Below are 22,559 nucleotides of genomic sequence, written 5' to 3' on the forward strand. Positions count from 1 at the left end.
ATTTTATCTCATCGGTTGTCGCCGCTTGCCGACTCAGTCGATCGATGCACTGTGCGCCTCCCATGTTTCCGTGGGAGACGCGGCTGCGAGGCTCGGGTGGACGGCTTCTCTGTCCGATAATCCCGGACACCGGGAAGCGCACGTTGCAAGGAAGTGCACACGGAATGTCCGGGGTCGAAAAGTGACCAGTAATATGGCCAGCAACACACGATGTGCATGACCACGTTATCTGCTCTAGCAGACAGCTAAAAGGACACCTACCCCTTCGCTTACGGAAACATCGAAAAATCTATTAGAGTTGAAGCGCCACCAATTCAACGACTAACAAGAGACGGGAAGCTGCCCATAAACTGGTAATTCACACAACCGTTGTGGAAAAAGTAGCCAGAGTTCTTGAATGGAAGCGGATGAACTTATTCTTGACACTCCTCAGGGCAACATTTAGGGAGAAGGAAACTTACGAGGCTGCTGCTGAAACCTTCCCTGACTCAGGATACGCAGGTCGAGTCAAAGCCACTGTATTGCCCCCTGTCAAGTCGCTGTATTGCCCCGTCACCGCCGCTTGTACAGGCACGGTTTCAGTTCGATCTCTGGCAAGTCCTTCCTCTTCCCGTTCACGGGAGCGTTCTTCTTCATGCTGAAGAGGTAGAAGTACTCATGCGACAGGTCTTTGCTGATGAAGTGGAAGCCGTACTCCTTCATATCCCGGACGAAGTCGTCCACGGACTCGAACCTGCTCGCAACCTCGGCTATCCGAAGCTGGCCGCTGGAAAAACAACAACAACGTATGGGCTGGGCACTGACCAAGCAGCACCGGCACGTTCCCAAACGGCGTGACAACTAACAATCAAGGAGAATCAATAGCGATACAGGCCGGAGAGCCCTCCATCCAAACGCAGCGCAGCGGTGCTGTACTGGTCACGTCGCTTGGACCAGGGCGTCCATCTGTGCTGGGTTCCGTTCCGACAACAACCTTGCCGCGTCCCGCGTGGTACTTTTTAAAGGCTCGAAACGGCCGTAGCAGCCGGTGAGACTGTCAAAGCCCAATCATCAGGCCGCGCCACTCGGCCACATTTCAATGGCTAAATCTGCCTGTAAGGCTGATCCTGTTGAGCACCAGTCTGCCGACATGCCGTCGGAGCTGCAGCTGTCATTCCCACCCCACTACAGACCGGCGGGAGTCCCTGGGTACCTTCATGTGACCTATGAGTGGATGTGGTTAGTTCGAGACGGCTCGGGGTTAGGCACGGTGGTAATACCATCGAGCCACACCATTCGCCGTGCTTTATTCGCTGCACGCTTCACCGAAGTGCGCCTGCTTGGGCTTAACACCGATGCAATCCGGCGGAGGCTAGGCTCACAGAACGAAGTCACCACCAGGTGTCAGGATAAACAGTCTGAAAGGCAACGGGACGTCCAAACAGACTGCTACCCGGCACACGACTCACCCCGTCTCTGGTTTCCGTCCGGACACGGTCGTACCACCAGCGCGTCCCCCCGCCGAGTGTGCGTCCGGCCCCTTCACACCCGCCGCGAACCCTGACCTATCCTGCTGCCCTCCTTCCCACTCACCCCATCTTTAGCAGGCGGTTGGCTTCGGCCACGAAGTCGCCCAGGTTGGTGCCCATCAGCGCCAGACACAGCACCACCACGTTGGCGGTGCCGTCCGCCAGGGGCACGTGCGCCATGTCGCACGGCGTCACGCGTTCGTTGATGGCCACCAAGTCGAACGAGAGCACGCGTTGGCGGACGGCCGTGGCCAGCCGGGCGTCGCCGCAGCCCAGGTCCACCACCAGGTGGCTGGGAGGCCTGCCGTCACCAGCGGACAGGTGAGCCCAGCCCCGTCACCTGGGGCGCATGGTAGCAGGCCAGAACGGCAACACACACACTCGTGCGGGCGCACCGGCGCCGTTGGTAGCGATGGACAACTTTGACCCGCCTGTGCCACTCTCGCAGTCCAGCAGCGGATGTCCCATATAACCATAGTGCTGGAAGTCCGAAAACGGCTGAGAAGTGCCCGACCACGTGAAATCGTATGGTCACGTCATTTGAAGTCAGTGCCTTGTACAAATGGCACAACAGAAAGCTAAACCCTGAACGCCAAATAGCCAAAGCACCGCTTGCTGCCACTGCGCCTAGCTCACATTTTGTTGACGTTCTGGATGATGAGATCGAGGGGGTTGACGGGCCACTTGGCCACCTGGTTACGGAAGCCCTGGTGATAGGCGTCGAAGGACTCCCGGTCATGCGAGAACATCTGCAACGCTTCGAAGCCAGTCTTGGTGTATAGTTGCTCGTTGAGGTACCTGCAATACGAACCCAGGCCGTCAGGTAGCCAACAACACACGGCCGCCTCGGCATCGCAGTAGCTATTATGGCGTAACTAGCATGTCAAGCGACAGAGGCAATGCCCAATGGATAACACGACTGCAAACAAAACACTGCTTATAAATGTTTAAAGACTACCAAGTATGCACGATAATCGTGCACAGGCAGTTTTCTCCAAACGCCGACAGGAATAAAGGCATGCGCGTGCACGGGGCTCACCTGAACCGCGCCGACTCCAGCTTTGACTCTGAGGTCTCAGCGGCCGCTTCCTCCTCCCGCCTGAGCTTCCTCTTAACCAGTTTCAGCTTGCGCCGCTTCTTTTTGCCACGCGCAGAGGGCGCTGTCGCTGGGGTAGCGCCGTCACCACCGTCGGCGTCGGCAGCAGCGGGTGGCGTCAGAAACGCCAGCCGCTCGCATCGCGGCTTCTTCAGCGGTACAGGTGCCGGCGGCGGCGGGGGCGTCGCCTCTGCCGGCTGGCGGACGGTAGCGGGAGCGGCACTGGCGCCGGCACGCGGCGGCTGAAGCTGGTGTAGCCGGCTGAACACCTCGCCCGCACGCCAGCTCATTTCCCTGCGCACTAGAGATTGGCTGTTGAAGCCTGGAGCTGGCTCCACCTGGGCTGACTTCTGCTTTTTGAGTTTCTTACCTTTCAGCTTTTTTGATACTTTTTCAAGCTGATTCATTTTAAGCTTTGACCCCTTTGAAAACCCTTTCTTTGAGCTTGTCCTTGAGCTTTTTCGCTTGCCCAGTCTTTGATGGTCTGATGCCATTTTTCTTCACTTGTTTTACCTTCATCTGCCACCTGGAAAAGACAAGCCAAATATGCACAAACACAAAATTTAATGTGTGTCATATTAGTCAAGCTACACAATGACAATAAACTTGAAGTTGCTTTTCATGTGATACAGAAGTTATTATTTCTGCAAATTTCAAGGTGTAATATCTTATATGTGGTAAGTCAAGATCAGTTAACTGTATGTCTGTTCCACACATGTTCTGGCATGTACACAACTGTAACCAGGCTTGTTATTTTTAATTAAATGAAACTCCAGCATGTCATAGTTACAGCACATTTAGCCAGGAGGAGTACCTTCTTGACTTCTACAAGGATATACATTAATCATGTAAATATCAGGCACTGGACACAGAGTCATGCTGAGTTTGTAGCCAACAGCCCCCAGAGGTGTTTATGACAAGTCACCTTGACAGAGAGGGGGGCTGGGGGAAATGTCCCCCCCCCCCCTCCCCGATATTTAGAGAGCAGGTGGAGTGCCGCAACTTTGGTTGAGTTATGGTTTTCATAAAGACATCAAGATTATCATCCCTTTTGTTTTTTTGTTTCTTTCTTCCAACTTGTGTTTTTTCACATCCTGTGTTCATCCAAAGTGTAGCTTTTTTGGTGAGATGGAGACAAAATTTTACTTCGTAGTTTGTTGGAGACTGGCTGCTTAATGGCCTCTTTTCAAAATGACCATTGGTATCAATGAATGAACTGTGTGCTGTTTTATTTATATTTAAACTTGTTATGCCAGTACTGCTTCAGTTGTTTGGACTTACTGTCCAGTTTTCAGGTATTTATGGTCTGAAGCCTGTCCCTTCAGACATTTCATTCTTTGACTATTTAGAAACCAAAACCTTCCAGAGGATACTGATTAAAAAAGCATGAGCTCAATGGCCGCTCATAACTCTGCACTCAGTCATAATGACTCAGCATTCACAAAAAGGCCTTAACTTCTGCCAGTCACTTTCAAGTCAGATTTGGCAGCAGCATTGCTGACCATTTGAGTGCACCCCTACCTCCACAATGGGATTTCATGCACAGCCTGTCATTCCATCCAAGCTCCCTGGCCTCTGGGACTCTGAACTGAATGACTGTCATGAGAGCCAGAAGAATGAGCAATATCATTCAATAAGAGCTAAACATGACTTGCCATCTGAAGGTCATACCTTTACATATTTTCAATGATTCATTACCAATGCATACCCATCTGAACTCTGTGACTGAGAAGTGACTGGTCATCCAAGGGCTAGAGGCCTCATGGGCTTTAGCCTCCACCCCACCCCTATCACACTCAATGTCAGTTTTTCATTGCAACACTCATGAGTTTTTTAGATATAATTTGAGATGATCAATCTGATGATCAGGGAAACAATTTTGATGTTAGATCTCATAGACATGACCACAAAAATAATACATGGTGCCAAACAGCTATAATTAGGTAACAAGGTGCGAGGATGGCGACGTGAATATGTATGGTACTCAACTGAATTGCTTACGGTACCATGGTAATCCAAATTTGACAGCCCGTTGATGTGCTAGGTATCGCACCCATTAGCATTTGTGAATCTTTTAACCCGTTTGTGATTTGAGTGTACTGAAAATGAGGATGGCCCTCACTGGTATATCATTCTCCTATCACAAATCATGGTATACCCCTCACAAACGTTTACCGCGCCCCTTGCGACATACCATCTCCAACATGCCCAACCATTCCCAACGACGGGAACAAGACTAAATAATCTGATGAGCCGCTCACATCCATCGACCAAACGTAGGGGCGTGGACAAGATTACCTTGCACTCCCTCCAGACGCTGATATGTACAAGCCCTGCACATGGGCAGTGGCCCTCCCCGTCTGTTCCCACCTAACTGCCTCACATGCCCCGAAATACGCAAGGTTCGGCGATTGATATTCCGCGGGAGGAACTAAACGACTGACAAAATACTTTTGCAACCCCTTACTCTGAGCCTATGAGACTGATCCACAAGAAACCTTCCCCATTCAATGTCACTTGGTCGATAAATTTCGATTCTAGAAGATGGTCACCTTGGGTTGACTCATAAGTCACCAGAAGGCTCAAACCACAAATCCACACCCCAAGGCTATGTGCCTGATCACCACAAAACCTTCATCCGTCAGTGCGACGTGCAGGGGCGGATCTAGAGGGGAGGGGCACAAGGCCGTGTGCCTCCCCCCTTAGGCCCCGAAGGGCCCTGTTCCGTACAAATCTGCCTTTACACGGTTTCCCTTCTTTGTGAAATGTCGGCTTTGCTGTCCCGTCTCTGAGCTTCTGTTTTATCTCCATTTCTCGGTCCCCTGTCGAGTTTCCCTTTAGATTTATGTTTTGTTTAGTTTACTGTCCCTGCGACCCCGGCCCTACGGCCAGCCCGGAAACTGCGCCGCATGTGTCGTGTTCTGTGCGGGGCCGCGCCGCCCGGTAACCGGGCTGTTGTCTCGCGAGCGCCGCCAAGGAGAGGGCGCCCATGTCCTTTTCCTGGCCCGATATTCAAACCTCAAAATATGGCATCAGCCGACGGATGCGTGTTGACGAACAATCGAACGATACCGAACAAAATGGTCCTCCGGGCCGGATCTATTAGTGACTAGTGGTTGGCCTGTGGTGCAAATCCGCTAATTATCCGGTGAGATCGAACCGTGATAGACTGACTCTGTGATTGAACTCTGCGAGCATGAGTGAGAGATCGTTGAGAACGAGGAGCGAAGCTTCGGCCTCATCGAGAACCAGTGAGGCTCGACAAAAGGCGGCACTCGCCAAGCTGCGCCTGTCGCAAGCGCAGCAGGCGAGTCAACTAGAACGGCAGGAGATGGAGCAGCAGCAGGAGCTAGAGAGACAAGTGGAACAGAAAAGGAGGGAACTGGAACAGCGGAAGATGGAGGTGGCAACAGGAAGGAAGCTGCGTACCATCGACTTTCGAAGCCGAACAGTGTGAACTCCAAGCGCGTCTCATCGAGGAGGAAGAAAATGGGGAACTACGCCCGGCGTCCATCCGAGATGCAGCTGAAGCTCTACCGCTAGCGACCGCTGTCAACGCGGAAGGCGCACACAAAAGAAACAACAGCAATGAGCAGGCACGGCCGACTCCAAACGACGCCAGCCGAACGGCACGCTGGGTGAGTGACCAGGCTCTTCACATCGAACATTCCCGTGAGGTGACACACTCGCGCTGCACCTGGATCGATGCCTTGGAAGCTCATGCCCAGAAGACAGGTGATTCAACACCATGGAAAGGAGGTGGTATGCTCCCGTGCCAACTGCCACGGCTGACATTGGAGAAATTCGACGGCGATCCTCTGCACTGGCCTCGATGGATAGCGCTTTTCAAAGCGCTGGTGCATGACCGTCGCGAATTATCTGGTGCAGAGCGCCTGACCCACCATGACCAACATGACCAACATGCCACCTCCAGTCCAGCCTGACGGGACCAGCGCAACATGCTATCGATGGACTCCTGTGAGACGGCAGCCTGTACAGCGAGGCGCTACGAGAACTACAATGCCAGTTTGGAAGCCGGACCACCGTGGTCCAGGCAAGTTTGAGGAGTGTGATGGATCTCCCCGCCCTACGGAACAATGACATTCCAGGACTGACCGAGCTATCGCGAGCCCTCCACTCAACAGTGAACGTGCTGAAGTCACTACACGACGACGCGGACCTAGCTGTATCCACGAACGTGACAGCGATAGTGACACAACTACCAACAGCTCTCGCATGGAAATGGGGAGAGCACCTCCAAAGCATTCAGCATCGAGAACCCACGATGACTGATCTGGACGAATGGATCCGAGTGCAGGTGTCGACGGCGCGTGCCGTGGTCAGCGGAACGGCCGCCCAGACGGACGGCGGACGGGAAACGGGACGCCGTAATTGGGGCCATGAGGCCATCAGATCGGACCGGCCGGCCGGCGTGTCGGCGACGGCCGCGACCCTCCCGCTGGACAAAGCCAAGGACGGGCAGTGCGGTTCCTGTGACGGGGCACATCGAGCTGGGAGCTGTGAAGAATTTGCTCGTTTGTCGGTGGACGTACGTGCGATGGCCGCGATGAAACGGGCCATGTGCTTCCGCTGTCTCGAGCTCAACCATCGTGCCCGGAAATGCGTCTCTGCCCAGAAATGCTCCGTAAACGGCTGCGACAGTCGGAGACATCACCGCCTGCTCCACGGTATGAAGGAAATTCAACACTACGCGAGACAGGGGGACAACTGGCCACCAACAGAAGAACCTCAACTGGTCGGCGTCGCTTCAGTGGGGCGAAAGGACCAGATGCTGCTGCAGATCGTGCCCGTTTGTGTGTACGGACCACGTGGGATGAAGAAGGTGAACGCGCTGCTGGATATGGGGAGTCAGATCTCTCTCATCAAGGAGGACACCGCATCGCACCTGGGACTTGACGGACCCGTCCAGCCGCTGAACATCAGCGCCATTGACAGTAGCCAGACGAGACCCTCACGCCAGGTGGACTTCGAAATTCAGTCACTGTCATCTGAAGACCGATTCAGAGTGACGGCTGCACAAACAACCCTGCTGTTGAACATACCAGGCCAGGCAATCGCCTGCCCGAACGAGAAGTTGAAGTGGCCACATCTTAAAGACCTGAACCTGCAACAAACGGTATCGGATGAGATCGAGGTGCTGCTGGGCACCGACGCGTTCAGTTTGATCGTGCCCAGAGAAGTCCGGGATGGTCCACCGGGCAGTCCGGCCGCAGTTCGAACCCGGCTCAGTTGGGTGGCTTCCAACCGGCTTCCCGGCAGATACAAGCACGACGAAAGGGTTCTGCATGTGAACTTCACTCAAATGGCAGATGAAGACGACATGCATCGGCAAATTCAAAACTTCTGGACAACTGAGTCGTTTGGAACGAAGTATGACGAGCCGCCAAGAAGGTCACGTGACGGCGAACGAACCCTGAAAGTGCTGGATGACAGCATAAAACTGACTGATGGTCGGTATGAAACAAGGGCCATGTGGAAGCGTCCGAACGGCAGGCTGCCAGACAGCCGCCGCGCCGCTCTGATTCGTCTCAGGCACACGGAGAGAAAACTCGAGCGGAAAAAAGAAATGTCACAAATGTACATCGGACGCGTTTTCGATGCGGTCGATCGAGAGAATTGTGCTGCCGAAGTCGGATGAGTGGTGATGCGTTTTGTAGCTACGGCATGACTTGTCCGATATGTCTGTGTTGTTAGCATAGAATTGATCCAAGAACCGTGGATGAATTGTGGTGCGGCTGTGTTCCGTACAAATCTGCCTTTACACAGTTTCCCTTCTTTGTGAAATGTCGACTTTGCTGTCCCGTCTCTGAGCTTCTGTTTTATCTCCATTTCTCGGTCCCCTGCCGAGTTTCCCTTTAGATTTGTTAGTTTACTGTCCCTGCGACCCCGGCCCTACGGCCAGCCCGGGAACTGCGCCACATGTGCCGTGTTCCGTGCGGGGCCGCGCCGCCCGGTAACCGGGCTGTTGTCTCGCGAGCGCCGCCAAGGAGAGGACGCGTACGTCCTCTTCCTGGCCCGATATTCAAACCTCAAAATATAGCATCAGCCGACGGATGTGTGTTGACGAACAACCGAACGATACCGAACAGGGCCCATAAGCTCCGAGGGTCGTATAGCCGGCCAAACAGGTGCAGTTTTTGTAACACAAAACACACCAAAACTGGCCGTCTCTGGACTTCCAGGCAACCAAGAGCAGTTATAAGCACAAGTGAAAGACCTATGAGAAGTTAAAAAATTCAATGATTGGAAAAGCTGTGAACTGGAAATTTTAGATATCATTACACTATCTAGGAACCCCATATTGCTGCCGGGGACCAATATGCCCACTTGCAGGATCATTTCAATTGTTAAGGAGCATTTCACGTTGCCCTTCATTTATTTGCATTTGCTTGGAGGGCCCTGCACTGTTGTTGAGGCCCTTCCTGTTAGCGTGCCGGGACACCCTTGTCAATCAAGGGCCCTCCCACGGATTCTTTCCACTCGCCAGAAAGGTTCTCTAGGCTATAGCAGGGGTCCCATATGTTAACCTGCCGGGGTATTCTCGGTTGCTCAGGGACCCTTTACGTAGGTCTCGGTTAACCTACCGACACACTTGCGATATACTCATGAGCCCTCTGCATTGGTCTAGGGCGTTCCAAATGCTCTGTCGCTTGCTTGGGGCCCTGCACTCTTGTCGGAGGCCCATCTGACGGCCTGCTTGGGCACACTCAGTCGCCCGGGGACCCTCCACACTGGGTCTTGGGTACTTTTTTCTGAATGGGGGCCCTTCGCTCTTGTGGGGGGCCTATCTGATAACCTACTGGGGCGCATTCGATCGTTCGGGAGCCCTCCACATTGGTTCTTGAGCACGTGCTTTTTAAATGGGGCCTTACGCACTTGTCGGGGCCCCCTTTGTTCGCCCGCTCGGCCACACTGGATTGCTAGGGGGGCCCTGCACGTTGGTTCTTGGTGCTTGAATTTAGGGCCCTCTCGTCCTATCGGGATCATTTGATAACCTGTTCCGGCACACTCCATCTTTCGGGGGCCCTTCGCACCAGGTTTTGCGTACTTCTTGTTTGAATAGGAGGGTCGTATGCTCCTGTCAGGCCCCTTCTGATAAGATGCTCGGGCCCATTCGATCGTGGTGGACCTCTACATCGGGTTTTGGGTACTTCCTTCTTGAATGGAGGGCCCTCCGCTCTTTTCAGGGAGCCTATCTGTTAACCTGCTTTGGCGCACCCGATTATTCGGAGCCCTCTTCGTCGAACCGTGGGTATTTCATATTTGAACAGGAAGGCCGTACGCTCTTGCCGGGGTCCCATATGTTAATCTGCTCGGGCACACTCGAATATCCGGGGGCCCTCCACTTTGTGTCTTGGGAACTTCCTATCTGAGTGTAGGACCCTAAACATTTGCAGGAAACCTCATGTGTTCGCCGTTTCGGCCACGCTGGATTGTTCGGGGTCCTATATATTGGGTCTTGGTGTTTGAATTTAGGGCCCCACACTCTTTTCTGGGCCACCTGATAGTCTGTTCGGGTTTCTGCATCTTTCAAGGGCCCTCCGCACTGGGTTTTGGACACCTCTTATTGCAAATGGAGGGTCTTAGGCTCTTGTCAGGCCCCTTCTAATAAACTGCTCGGGCACATTTATCGATTCTGGGGCAATTTTTATAGGGTCTTCGATGCTTCCCATTCGAATAAAAGGCCCTACGCTCTTGTTGGAGACGAACATGGATTAGCCATATTAACATAAGGAACCCCATTTCATCTACAATCTACGGTTAGGGAGAACTCAATGCCTCTGAAGAACACAGAAAAGCACGGAACTGGAATCTATGTGACAACTATCGGACTACCTGCAGTGATCAGGGATGCTGTTGCGTCAATGAGGGTTCCTGTGCTGATCCGGGGCTAACTGTGCGGGTCAGAAGGCCTCCCGTGTCAGGGAGGGAAAGAATGTGATATGATATACCCTGCTAATGGCCTCCGGATCGACCAGGAGATCCCTCCCCGTGCCACCAGATTGATAGCCAGAAGACACTTCGCGATGGGACAAAATGGTCCATCGGCCCTTGACCGGGAACGGTAATGTACCCCTGATGTTCTACTCAAGAGGCCCGTTGCCCGGAAGGAAATAAGGGGTCTTATTATTGCTGAGTAGAGTGGGGGTCTCATTATTGTTGAATAGGGTGGGTCGGAATGAGTTTTAAAAATCAGCAAGGTCATGCCATGTTTGCCTGAGAATGTTTATTTTTTTCAGAATGGATTAGTGAAACAAATTACATCAAAAGGTTTGAACATGCCCGCCCAAAACCCCGAGAGCAAGGACAAGGATGGCATGGGCTGCAACTTCCGTAAAAAACCAAACCGCTTCAGCCACTGCAAGTGCCACCAGACGGCGGGCGCCAGCTTAATCTGTCTTCTGGATAGATAAATAGCTGCGAAAACACGAAAAATAGAGATTTTGCCTTAACTCTTACAGTTCAACCAACAAATCCCAGCCCCACTTCGCGGTGTTTTAAGGGCCAATCCGTTATTTTCATCAGTCTAAAAATTGCACACGTGAGGATCCTTTTTTCAGAAGCGTGGTCATTTTCGTCCCCCCGCTGGCCACAACTTGATATTAGCTCCTAGGCCGACGCTGCGCGGCCTACGGAAACTGCAACGTATACGGTCGAGGCTTGCGTTTCTAAAATTTTCGAGTGCGCATACTCAAAATGACGTCACATAACTTGTATTACGAGTCAATCTAAGTGTTTAAAGGTAATCATTTCAGAAGCGTCATCATTTTCGTCCACCGGTGGGACACGGCTAAATGTGAGCTACTGGGCTAACGCTCCGCGGACTATAAATACTGCAACGCCTGGCGTCGAGGTTTTTGTTAAGGTTTGCCAGCGCGTATGTTAAAAAACACGTTACATAAACTGCATCACTAATCGATTCTGACTGAATGGTAAACATTTTCATGCAAACATGGCTGCAAACATAACTTGGCCATGTTAAACACATTGTTGGCCACTCGATCTGCAATCAACTTTTCATCTTCAAATATTTGGTCAACATAAGGATCTACAATCTCCCTTCGCGATGTCCTCAATGTCCTTAGAACCCAGATGAAAAATTTAGCAAAGCTTCTGAATTCTATCAGTTTAAAAAGTCAGCTAACCATTGTAAATTAAGAGCGCCGGTGATTTATTCCATGCAGTCGCTAAACGCCTGATTTCCGCAGTTTATTGACCTAAAAATACAAACGGAATTGAGCTCGCGGTAGCTCATGGCTTCTGTTCTGGTTACAAGATAAAAATAACAATAAAACGAAGAAAGCTCTGTCACTTGTTAACAAGTAAGCTACATCCGGGGATTTTGGGGGATCACCATAAGATGGGCTTTTGTCAGCTTGTGTTCCCCTTGGCAAGGCTCTGGCTACGCTCCTGCCTACACACAAAAGCGAATCAAGTCGTATACGTTGCATCATGGGCAACGAAGTGTCCGTTGGACCAATTCATTCCTAAGGCAGACAGCTTCCCGGAGGCTATTTTTCTGCAATGATGTGGTGTGCGGGAAGATAGTTCGGAAAAAGATGCTGTTGCAGGTGTCCAACACGTATTTCATGCACCCGGTAGTAGCAACGCTGGTCCAAAAGTATGCAACAAAGCAGCCATATGATCAGTTCGCAGTCGGTCATGCGGGAAACGTCCGGGCCAGGGCAATGGCCACCGACGGCGGGCAGAAGCAGGGCCTAGATAAGGAACATGTGACAAATGGGCGTTATTATGTGGCTTGATTCCTAAAAGAGAATGGCCAGTTTTAAAGCTTTTGTCACCTTGTTTTTAGCTGTTTCAAGCTCCCGAATTCATTTCCACCTAAAATGCTGCGACAAGTCTTATTTCTTGAAAATCAGCCAGCGAAATGAAGGCGCATGAAAAGTCTGTTGCACTGTGAGCCATCGATCCACTTTCAAAATTCTCACCATCCTATATCCAGACCGCATTTTGGCATCTACACTGTGGAGGCAGCCGCTTCCTTAATGACGCAATATGCCTACCCACTAGTGGAATTTCACCACCAGCAGGAAAGGCAATGTTAAAATGGACGAATAATCTAGGGAAGCTGAATAGCCCTATTTTCCAAATGACAGATGAGTCGAATAGGCAAGATTGGGCACTAGTGATAAACAGCTCTAGATGCATGTCTGGCATAGCAGCCATGACATTTGAATAAAGAGCGATAACAACCTCCATCCCTACCCCCTCCCCCACCGGTCATCGGGCTTGCTTTCCAGAAAAGTTCCTGAAGTACACCCCGAGCTTGGCCCCCACTTTTTGAAACGTTCCTACGCCTATGCTCTGACACACTGGATCATTCGGGGTTCCTCTGCATTGGATCTTCAATACTTCCTTTTTGAATGGAGGGTCATTTGCTCTTGACCGGGACCCTATATGTTAACCTGCTCGGGCGCACTCGATCGTCCAGGCCCCTACACATTGCGTCGTGAGTAGTTCTTATTTGAGTGGATGGCCCTATGTTCTTGGTGTGCCCCATCTATTCAGCTGCTCGGGTCGGTGGCGGATGCAGAGCGTGGGGGAGGGGGAGGCACGGGAACACGCCCCATGGACCATTCCGAGAGGGTCTAAGGCCCCGAAGGGGCCCACAACCGGACGGACGGACGCATTGTTACAACAAAAACACAACGAAAGTGGACGCCTTTGGGCCTATATACGACCAAGAGCAATTGTTTGCAAAAGTGAAGATTTCATAAGCAAACGAATATCATTCTCTGCTTACTGAGAAAGGGTTTCTTGGGGGAACTTTGGGGCCCCTTACGCTGCGAAGAGGCATTACGCTGTTGGTTGCCTGGCCCTATATGTCCACCTGCCGGGTCATTACGCTGTTGGTTGCCTGGCCCTATATGTCCACCTGCCGGGTCATTACGCTGTTGGTTGCCTGGCCCTATATGTCCACCTGCCGGGTCATTAAGCTGTTGGTTGCCTGGCCCTATATGTCCACCTGCCGGGTCAATCTGATCGCTTAAGAGCCTTACACGTTGTCCTTGATGTCTTTGCATTTTCTCGTAGCGCCCAATGTGCTGTTGGGACGCTATCTGCCTCCATGCCTGAGCATTGTTGATCGATTAGGTCTTCTTCCACGGATTCTTCCCATTCGCACGAAAAGCGCTATACCAGGGTACACTCAGTTGCTCAGAGGCCCTTCATAAGAGTCTCGGGTTCTATCCACCTGCTTGGAGGGCTTTGTGTCGTTGCTAGGGCTCTTATATAAGGTAGACACGGAGACACTCGATGCTCAGAGGCTCTCTGCTTTGAACGAGGGCCCTCTCCCTTTGGTCTCATTTGCGGAGGACTCTTCGCCCCTACGAAGCTCGTGTTGTTAACCTGCTCGTGCACTCTTGATCGTACAGGGGTATCAATTCATGATCTTGGATAATTTTCGATTTCCTCGGATGATGCTGTGCTATGGCCGAGGCTTTAAATGTCAGCCTGCCGAAGCACTATCGGTCGTTCAGGCTCCACCACGTTGGTCTTGGACCTTTTCGCTTGCTCTGAAAACCCTATACTTGTTGACGGGAGCCGCTTGGTTGGCCCCCTGTGGCAACCATGGTCGCTCAGGTTCCGTCCGTATTGGCCTTGGCACCCCAGCCTTAGAGCGGTAGTCGAATATACGCCGATTAATTTTTACGCGCAATTGTCGGACGTAACTTGACATGCCGCCGAAATCGCATCAGTCATTTCAATTGGCTATTGAGTGTGTGACACTTGTTATACTAGTGCATCACGCTCTTAACGTATTTTAAATGTTAGGATATGCTGCGCTCCTTTATAACAAAGGAAAAACTTCTGCATTAGTTATCCGCCATCAGCTAATTACATCGCCCAACCGGCTAGCCGTAAATACATGAGCTAAGAATCAAGTCCATGCTTAGTTCTGATGGTTGTTAGCTGCTAATTTAAGCTTTTTTGCCTGTTGCTCCAAAACACTTAGCCTCACAATCACAGCATTTAAGATGATCTGTGGAAATGAGTGAGCTCTATGTGTATGCATGTGTAGCACGCTTGGCTTTATAGGGCTAGGTGCACAGTGAGATGGGTTTCCGTATTTTTCAAAGAAATGAATAAGTAAATACATAGTATATATGCTATACATTTATATACACATATTATTACATACCTAGGTATAGGCACTTATAGACGCAAATAGGTATAGACATATAATTTATACATGTATATGGGTTTATATGTATATATATATATATATATTATATATATATATATATATATATATATATACATACACACACATATATATATATATATATATATATATATATATATATATACATATATAATATATATATATATATATATATATATATATATATATATATATATATATATATATATATATTACATAAAACGGCTTAAAGTAATCACCGAAATGCAAGGATATTTTTTGAGGGGGAGCCAAGATCCAGGAGGCCGCACAATGTTGCGTGTCCCCCCCCTTGACGAAATGCTGGATTAACCCCTGGCGCCATGTTCAGTTCATTGTTTGCAGAAAATGGCGACCTTGGGTTGGGTCAAGGCTCATCAAAAGTCATGCACAGAACACCGAAATTGACCGCAGACAATCCCATGCTCCGACACTGCTCGGCACAAAACCTTCACTGATCAATGCACCACGGTCAAAAGCCTTTTCTTTATTGAGAGTTATGATCTTGGGTTAGAGTAAAGGTTACAAAAAGTACCCAATACCTGACAAATCATTTCGACAACCGCATGCTTTGCAAGACTATGCAACCAATCACCACAAACCCTAAGGTATCAGTCGATGCACCACAGGCAATATCAATAGGGTGTATAGTTTTGCAAATTAGTTGAGGAGTGAACAGTAAAAATGGTTCAACCTGTCCACAAAATATGCCAAAATACAGGTTTCTCCCCGGATTTTGCCCGCTTTCTTTCCACAGGGGGAGGGGCGGGCTGAAGCCAAGTCGGGGCCTCGATTTAGCTAAAATGCGGAGACCGGTGAGGAATATTGATAAGTTTGCACAAAAAGTGCGACTGTGTGCATTCGAAAGCATTGATATAGGGCTATCATCCCGCGAGGACAGCACACTTGTCCAACAAAGGTGTTCGTGTGACAGAGTTCGTTAGTTTTCCGGAGAACCATCGACTTAATTCGAAAACAGACGTTGAAAAAGAGAGTCTCTGTTAGCCAAAGAGTTGCAAAATAAAGGTAAGAGAGGCGTTCGAAGGGCGGCGTCGCACACTCCGAAGTTGTTGTCGTCGTCGTCGTCGTCGTGAACGCTGACGTGGCTCGCGTCGAGCCGCGCCGTCGGAGCCTGAACGTGGACTAATAGGCAGAGACCGTACGTCTCTGCCCGCGTGATCCATAAATCCACGTGGCCCACAGATGGGCCCCAGATGGCGAGGACCAATCGGCAGAGGGGCCGCTCACACCGTCGCGGAGACGCCGCTGCCGCGCCGGCAGCGACCGTCTGCTCGCTAACAGAGGGAATCAATATTGTTGCTATTATTGGGTCTTTAAGACGCACGCTCAGCTGTTGGGGCTATGTGGCGCCACCTGCCTCTCACCCTGTCAGGAAGGGCGGACATCGCGGGGATTCAAACCACGTACCTCTGTTTTCCCAGACGCGCGGTGGCGGTGGCAGTTGCGCGCGCATCTTATTCGGTTGATTTCCTTACAGCGCCTCAATTAACCCTCGCTGGACGACTGCACTACCCATTTCTTAAGATAACGCGCAAATGCGGTTAGGCGTGCGCGGTAGGCGCGACCCTGTGCACACGACGCCAGTGTGAAAGCACTAACGACCGAAAGTATAAATCGCTCGTCAACCGGAATGTCCCACTTGCACAAATTAGCCGTGGACGGCATGTTGATAAATGCGGCTGGAGTGCCTGCAGTGTCATGGCCAGCATATGGCGGCCCGGGGAAAAATATTTATCGCAAATGGAGAGTCGGCTGCATGCATTCGATAGTTCTGTTATAAAGGTATTACCTGTGAGTAAAGCATACTTGTCTGATAACCGCAACAGTACTATTTGGTCGACCTATCGAGAATGTCTCAATGCTGGAGGGCCCGGCGCAGAGTAATTTGTAAAGTTACTTTTTTGTCTACACCATCTATTTAAGGCGCTTTACTAATTACTACTGGCATACTAGCGACATAATAGCCAGAATACGGCAGCACGAAAACAATTTTCATAATCTCGTCCAAATAGAAGAATTTGTCTTGATGCATCTGGTAGCGTTTGCAAAGGGCTGTCACTTGTGAGTACAGCACACTTGTCCGATTACAGAAACTATTTCATCCGGTGGGTCGCCGAACAGTGTGTGATTCGATGCTCGTAGAAGCCTGCACCGCTGATTTCCAAAATAGGGGGTACAACTTATTACACTTTTCGTCGTGCACGGAAGGTGCGACCATACGCAAGCGACGTTATTCACGCTAATGGCTTGCAGTATGAATCACTTATGGGCCGAAATGTCCTTTTGCGTTCACAGCAGGAATACTCCTTCCCTCGACGGAGCATTGTTAACTGCGGCTGAACTGCCTGTAGTAAGATGGCCAGAATAGAGCCGCCAGGGAAAACCACTTGTAGCTGCGCGCGACGGATGTGATGTGCATTTCATAGTTATGTGATGCTATGATCAGTTTTGAGCACAGCACATTTGCCCGATAACGACATCCATAGTTATTCTGTTGACACCCGCCAGTGCCTCACTCAGGGGTAGCGGGGTGGCGGCTGCAGCGTTTTACTTACAACATTCAGCTTAGAATCATTTGAGTCGTGCGCGGCGGATGCGACCACGCGCAACACGACATCACTCTGGGAGCATAACGGCTGGTAATGTAAAACACTCATCGGTCGACAAGACCAGTTGCGTTAATGACCGCCTTTGACGGCAGGTTGCTATTCGCGGTAGCTCTGCGCGTAGCGCGATGGCCAGAATACCGCGCCTCGTTTAAAATACGCATAATGTGACGCTAAGAGTGCGGCTGTGTGCACTTGATAACGCCGTTATAGGGCTGTCAGCTTGATGGTGCACTGCTGGCGAATTGCATCCTCTTGACGGCGCATTGCTGACTTTTGACAGGGCGCCCGTGATGTGACAGACAACAAGCGGCTGCCTGGGGAAAATGCTTCTAATGACGCACGCCGAGTGCCACTGCCTGGATTTGATAACGCTGGAGTTGATCTGTCAGCTCCCAGTACAGCACACTTGTTTGATAAGGGGAATCGATTTGGTTCGGTTGACCCCACTGAGAGCATCTCACCATCCTCGTGTGACGGCAGCACCGGCCATCTCAAGGGTTCGGCGTCCAGTACAACCACACCTTTTGTGGTGCGCGGCGGATGCGATCAAGCGTACACGACACCATTGTCTGAGCATTATCGGCCGGCAATGTAATCGCCGATGGGTTGACATGACCTTTATCCAACTCACCTGTTGACGGTGCGATGCTAACTGCGACCAGCCTGTCCGCATCGTGATGGCCAGAATACGGCGGCCCGAGAAAAATACTTATAGTCACAAGCAAAGACTTCGACTATGTGCATTGGATAGCTCTTCTAAAAGGCTATCAGCTGAGCACAACGTACTTGTCCGAATATGGCATCCATTTTATTCGGCTGACCTCCTGACAGTGTCTCACTCAGTGCTGGACGTGCGGCCGCAACGGCAATTTGCAAAGTTGCGTTGTCCAATTTTAAAGACTTAAAATGGTGCGCAGCTGGTGAAACTATTTGTCATCGATGCCATTGTGGAAGCGTCATCGGCCGGCCATGTAAATTGCTCCATTCGGCCGACATGACCTGGTTTTGCTCCGAGACTGCGAAGTTGATTGCCTCAAAAGCCTTATAAATCGATGTGTCATGGTTGATAATTTTTTTCCAAAGCATGGGACCTTGTGACGGGTTAGGTGTCACAAAAAACGCACGGAACCACTGTAATTGGTTTTTAGACAACCAATGCTTCCAGCCTGAGGCCTATCAACACAAAAGCTTTACCAATTTGTTCGGCGTGACCGATTGCCTACCCTCTCTAGTAGGTGATGATCTTGGGTTGGGTCAAAAATCAACAAAAGCGCCCCAAACCACCAACATTGGGTTTAGAGAATCCCATACTTACAGCACCTGTTGCCGATCCGCACAAAATCGTTACCAATTGACGTGCCATGATCTATGACCTATGCCTTCCAGCAGATGGCGATTTTGGGGTCAGGTGAAAGGCTAAGAAAAACGCCTAAAGCAGACAACATTGACTGCAGATATCCCGCATGCTCGGGCCCTTTCAGACTGATCGGCACGAAATCTTCACCAAGTGATGCGCCATGGTTAATAACCTACCCTTCCTACGAGATGCTGACCTTGGATCCGGTCGAAGTTCAGCTAAAAGGTTCTTGGTGACCTTTGACCCGGGCCAAGGTCGACATATTCTGGACAGGATGCAAATTTATCGACTATGGTGGCATAATGGTTAGTATTTTGTGCGGATCAGTCCCATATGCTCGGGTCATGTGTTATCTGCAGCCAATTTTGATGGCTTCTGACGTTTTTAGTCACATTTCACTTGACCCAAGGTCGCCATGTTGAGAAAAGGGTATGATATAGACTATTGCTCATCGACTGGTGATGGTTGATGGCAATATGTTCGAAATTGGTTTGGTGGCTTGAAGCAGCTGGCTGTTTGCAAACTGATTTTTCCAGGCATTTTCGTTTTTGTGACCTTTGGCCCGGCCCGAAGTCCCTATTTTCTGGAAAAGATACGCCATCGTCTAAGTTTCATTAAATGGGGAAAGTTTGGCGTTGATTGGTTCCATACGCTAGGGGCATAAGCTTGTCAGTAGGCTTTGACAGTCTTTTAGTGCATTCCGCTCAGGCGTCACTGAAGGCCGCGTCACTTATGTCTTGCGCGAAAAAGCTGCGACGTTTCCGCGAAATCGTTTGGACACAGCGAGCGCCCGTGATACCGATAGGAGCCGTGATAGTAACCTTCGCAGCGCGGTGCGCGGGTGTATTGTGCGTTCGTGATCAAGGCCCGAAGACTGTCCTTGCTTTGGGAGGTAGGCGGCAGTCCGGAGAAGAACACAGCGCACAAGGTTTAGCTATATCTGCCAGGTTCAACCTGGTGATCCTCTCATAATCGCGGCAGGTGGTAAGCGGGGCCCTAGAACTACCCAGGCGCCCTTGCATTACAATAATGGGGAAAGGTTTTAACAACTTCATGTGCAAGAAATTTTTTCATCCTGGCTCAATTGACAACTTGAAAAGAGTATGGATGGCCCAGCAGAAAACTGATGCTGAAAAAAAGAAGCAAGAAGAACTGAAATCTCAGTACGATAAGGAGCAGGAGTTGTACAACAATAAAGCTCTTCTTGCCAAGGGAGAAAACAAGGAGAAACTGAGCTTGAACTTCATGTATGAGCCTCCAGCTGGTATGAAAAAGGAGCGTGAAAGAGAAGATGGTGAACCTGAGTTCAAGTTTGAGTGGCAGAGAAAATACAATGGGCCAAGAGAAAGCTACTTATCAAAAGATGATGACACAATAAGGGATCAGCCATTCGGCATCCAGGTCAGGAATGTCAGGTGCATCAAGTGCAAGAAGTGGGGTCATATCAATACAGACAAGGAGTGTGAGCTGTATACTGCCCCATGGGAATTGACAAACCCCACCACATCCACAGACCCTCTTGAGCTGATGCGTGGCATGCGAGATGGTGGTCTGGCCCTTAAGGCAGGTGTTGTTGAGGGAACTGCACCAATTCCTGTTCATCAGCTGGTTCCATCTGGTGATGAGGCAGGTCAGCAAGAGAGTGAAGAGATGCAGTTCATTAAATCATTGTCTCAGAAGCAAAAGCAAAAGTTACTCAAGAAACTGTGCAAGCTGGAGGAAAAGAAAAAAAGAAAGCATAAGACCAGTTCAAGGAAGGCATCACATGCCTCGGACACATCCTCAGAGAGTGAGGAAGACAGAAGTAAAGAGACTAAAGCTGAAAGGAAGACAGCAAAATCAAAAAAGAAAAAAAGCAGCAGACAAGATGATGGAAAATCAAAGCTGAGGAGGCATGACTCTGAAGAGGATGAGAGGAGACACAAAGGCTTGAAGAGCAGGAGGGATGGGTACCATGTCAAACACCACAGTGGGGATATCAAAAGAGAGGCCAGAAGATCTAGAGACAGAAGATGATCATTCCATTTGTTGTGTTCTGTTTCCACAAACCACAGATCATTCAAGAATGCTAACATCTGGTGTTTCATCACATTTTCTTTGCCCAATGTATAATGCCTATTGTCTGATAGCCAATAGGAGTGCTGGTTTATCATAAAGTTGACACATGTGATATTTGTGATGTTGCCTTATGGTCTATAAAAAAAACATTTTGTATAGGTTAATGACTGGTACAGCAAAACTTAGATGATGGCAATGCCCTTGGTTTCTCTGTTGTTGCTATCTCCTGTACTAATATGTGTGCATAATGCATGCATGTATGTGATGATATGTGGATATGTAAATAAAACAGCCATTTTTTTTGTTTTTTTCATTTTTGTACAGGCTGGAATGCAACAGAAATGCAATGTGATATCTGGTAAATCTGGACACAAAAAAGTTGTGACAACATTGAAGGAGTGGTCACAACACTGAATGAGTAGTCACAACACTGAAGGGGCAGTCACAACACTGAAGGGGCAGTCACAGCACTGAAGGGGCAGTCACAACACAAAAGGAGCAGCCACAACTTGAAGGGGCAGTCACAACACTGAGGAAGTGGTCACAACACTCAAGGTGCAGCCACAACACTGAAGGAGCAGACACAACACTGAAGGAGCAGTCACAACACTGAAGGAGCAGTCACAACACTGAAGGAGCAGTCACAACACTGAAGGAGCAATCACAATACTGAAGGAGCAGTCACAACACTGAAGGAGCAGTCACAACACCAAATTCAGGTCATAACATTGAATTCATTACTTTTTTATCAGCACTGCCTTAGTAGGATACCTGATATGTACCCCCATCACAATATATGCCTGCACTTGGCCATTGTAACTGTATGTAAGCTGGGGCCATATCAGTGCCAGGTGCATTCTGTGCATTAAGGCATTCCTCAGTACAGTTTTCATGCCAAGATATGTCTGTTTCTGCTATTTTTACAGACTTTCAGGGGCGCAGGAGCATGTTAAAATATGGCATAGCCAAAGCCTTTTAAATTAAAGCTACTTCCATGCACCAGTTATTCCCTGCAATCAGACTAGCACAAAAGTGGGATGATCCTTGTTGCCACAAAGGTAGGAATGCTTCTATGGCCAGTCCTGCATGCCATGCCTATGTGCGGCCATCAGGTGGTGCATGGCTTTCGAGGCCATCAGTTTGCCTTGGGTTGTTGCTCACAAAGTCCTGCCATGTGTTTACATAGTTACATCTCGTAAAGGCTCAGGGCAGCGTAACATGCAGTTCCATTCCACACGCACATTTGCTATTTGACCACCAAGACACCTGTCATCCGCCCTTCTCTTTACCTCCGTCATTCGAAGGCACCTGGTTCGGTCCTGGATTTCGCTAGGACTAGGCTCTACCATCGCCGGCGTCCAACGCATCACTGGTTGCTCCAGGAGCGCAGCCCTGCCCAAACAACGGAGTGCTGAATGAACGCCACGTGCGCAAAATTTCCGTAACGAAAATCCCCACGAAGGTTACCCACAACGAAAATCTCCACGAGTGTATCTATCGATGACTAAATCAGGCTACTGGCGAACATCTGGGATGGGGCGAGCGGCGGGTCGGGCGCCACAGCCATTACCCTTCCCTCCCCTCCCCCACCGCACCAGTAGCTACGCCATCGACGTTTGCACGGGATGCGACAGAAAGCTCCCCGCACAGGGAGGCGCGGTCCCAAGTCATTTCTAGGCCGACG

General features: G+C 50.1%; 2 protein-coding genes across 4 annotated transcripts; one reads left to right on the top strand and one right to left on the bottom strand.

The window, feature by feature from the left end:
• Positions 1-502: 502 nt before the first annotated feature.
• On the bottom strand, positions 503-22,263 carry LOC119096297 (ribosomal RNA-processing protein 8). 3 transcript variants are annotated; one of them, XM_037219127.1, is made up of 6 exons: positions 4,903-4,973; positions 4,593-4,703; positions 2,548-3,130; positions 2,145-2,306; positions 1,573-1,809; positions 503-766 (listed from the first exon to the last, which is right to left on the bottom strand). In XM_037219127.1, exons 3-6 carry the CDS (start codon positions 3,096-3,098, stop codon positions 553-555), a joined length of 1,164 nt encoding a protein of 387 aa, XP_037075022.1. In that variant the 5' UTR covers positions 3,099-3,130; positions 4,593-4,703; positions 4,903-4,973; the 3' UTR covers positions 503-552. The 3 variants fall into 3 exon arrangements, with proteins under 3 accessions (XP_037075022.1, XP_037075023.1, XP_037075021.1); XM_037219128.1 differs by lacking the exons at positions 4,593-4,703; positions 4,903-4,973 and adding an exon at positions 22,165-22,263; XM_037219126.1 differs by lacking the exon at positions 4,593-4,703 and having other exon boundaries at positions 4,903-4,988.
• Positions 19,581-21,183, top strand: LOC119096298 (corepressor interacting with RBPJ 1). Its single transcript, XM_037219129.1, has one exon. The coding sequence runs from the start codon at positions 19,847-19,849 to the stop codon at positions 20,831-20,833; it is 987 nt and encodes a 328-aa protein (XP_037075024.1). The 5' UTR covers positions 19,581-19,846; the 3' UTR covers positions 20,834-21,183.
• Positions 22,264-22,559: the final 296 nt, after the last annotated feature.

The sequence above is a fragment of the Pollicipes pollicipes genome, unplaced genomic scaffold (genome assembly GCF_011947565.3).
Source record: "Pollicipes pollicipes isolate AB1234 unplaced genomic scaffold, Ppol_2.1 Scaffold_4295;HRSCAF=5057_pilon_pilon_pilon, whole genome shotgun sequence".
In the NCBI taxonomy this organism is placed as follows: Eukaryota; Metazoa; Arthropoda; class Thecostraca; order Pollicipedomorpha; family Pollicipedidae; genus Pollicipes; species Pollicipes pollicipes.

Excerpts from the sequence above, each read along its gene's own strand:
- LOC119096298 (XM_037219129.1), top strand. The coding sequence starts at position 19,847 with ATGGGGAAAGGTTTTAACAACTTCATGTGCAAGAAATTTTTTCATCCT.
- LOC119096297 (XM_037219128.1), bottom strand. The coding sequence starts at position 3,098 with ATGGCATCAGACCATCAAAGACTGGGCAAGCGAAAAAGCTCAAGGACA. Across the intron at positions 1,810-2,144 it reads ATCCAGAACGTCAACAAAAT|GCCTCCCAGCCACCTGGTGG; the intron begins GTGAGCTAGGCG and ends TGGTGACGGCAG. Across the intron at positions 767-1,572 it reads AACCGCCTGCTAAAGATGGG|CGGCCAGCTTCGGATAGCCG; the intron begins GTGAGTGGGAAG and ends TTGTTTTTCCAG.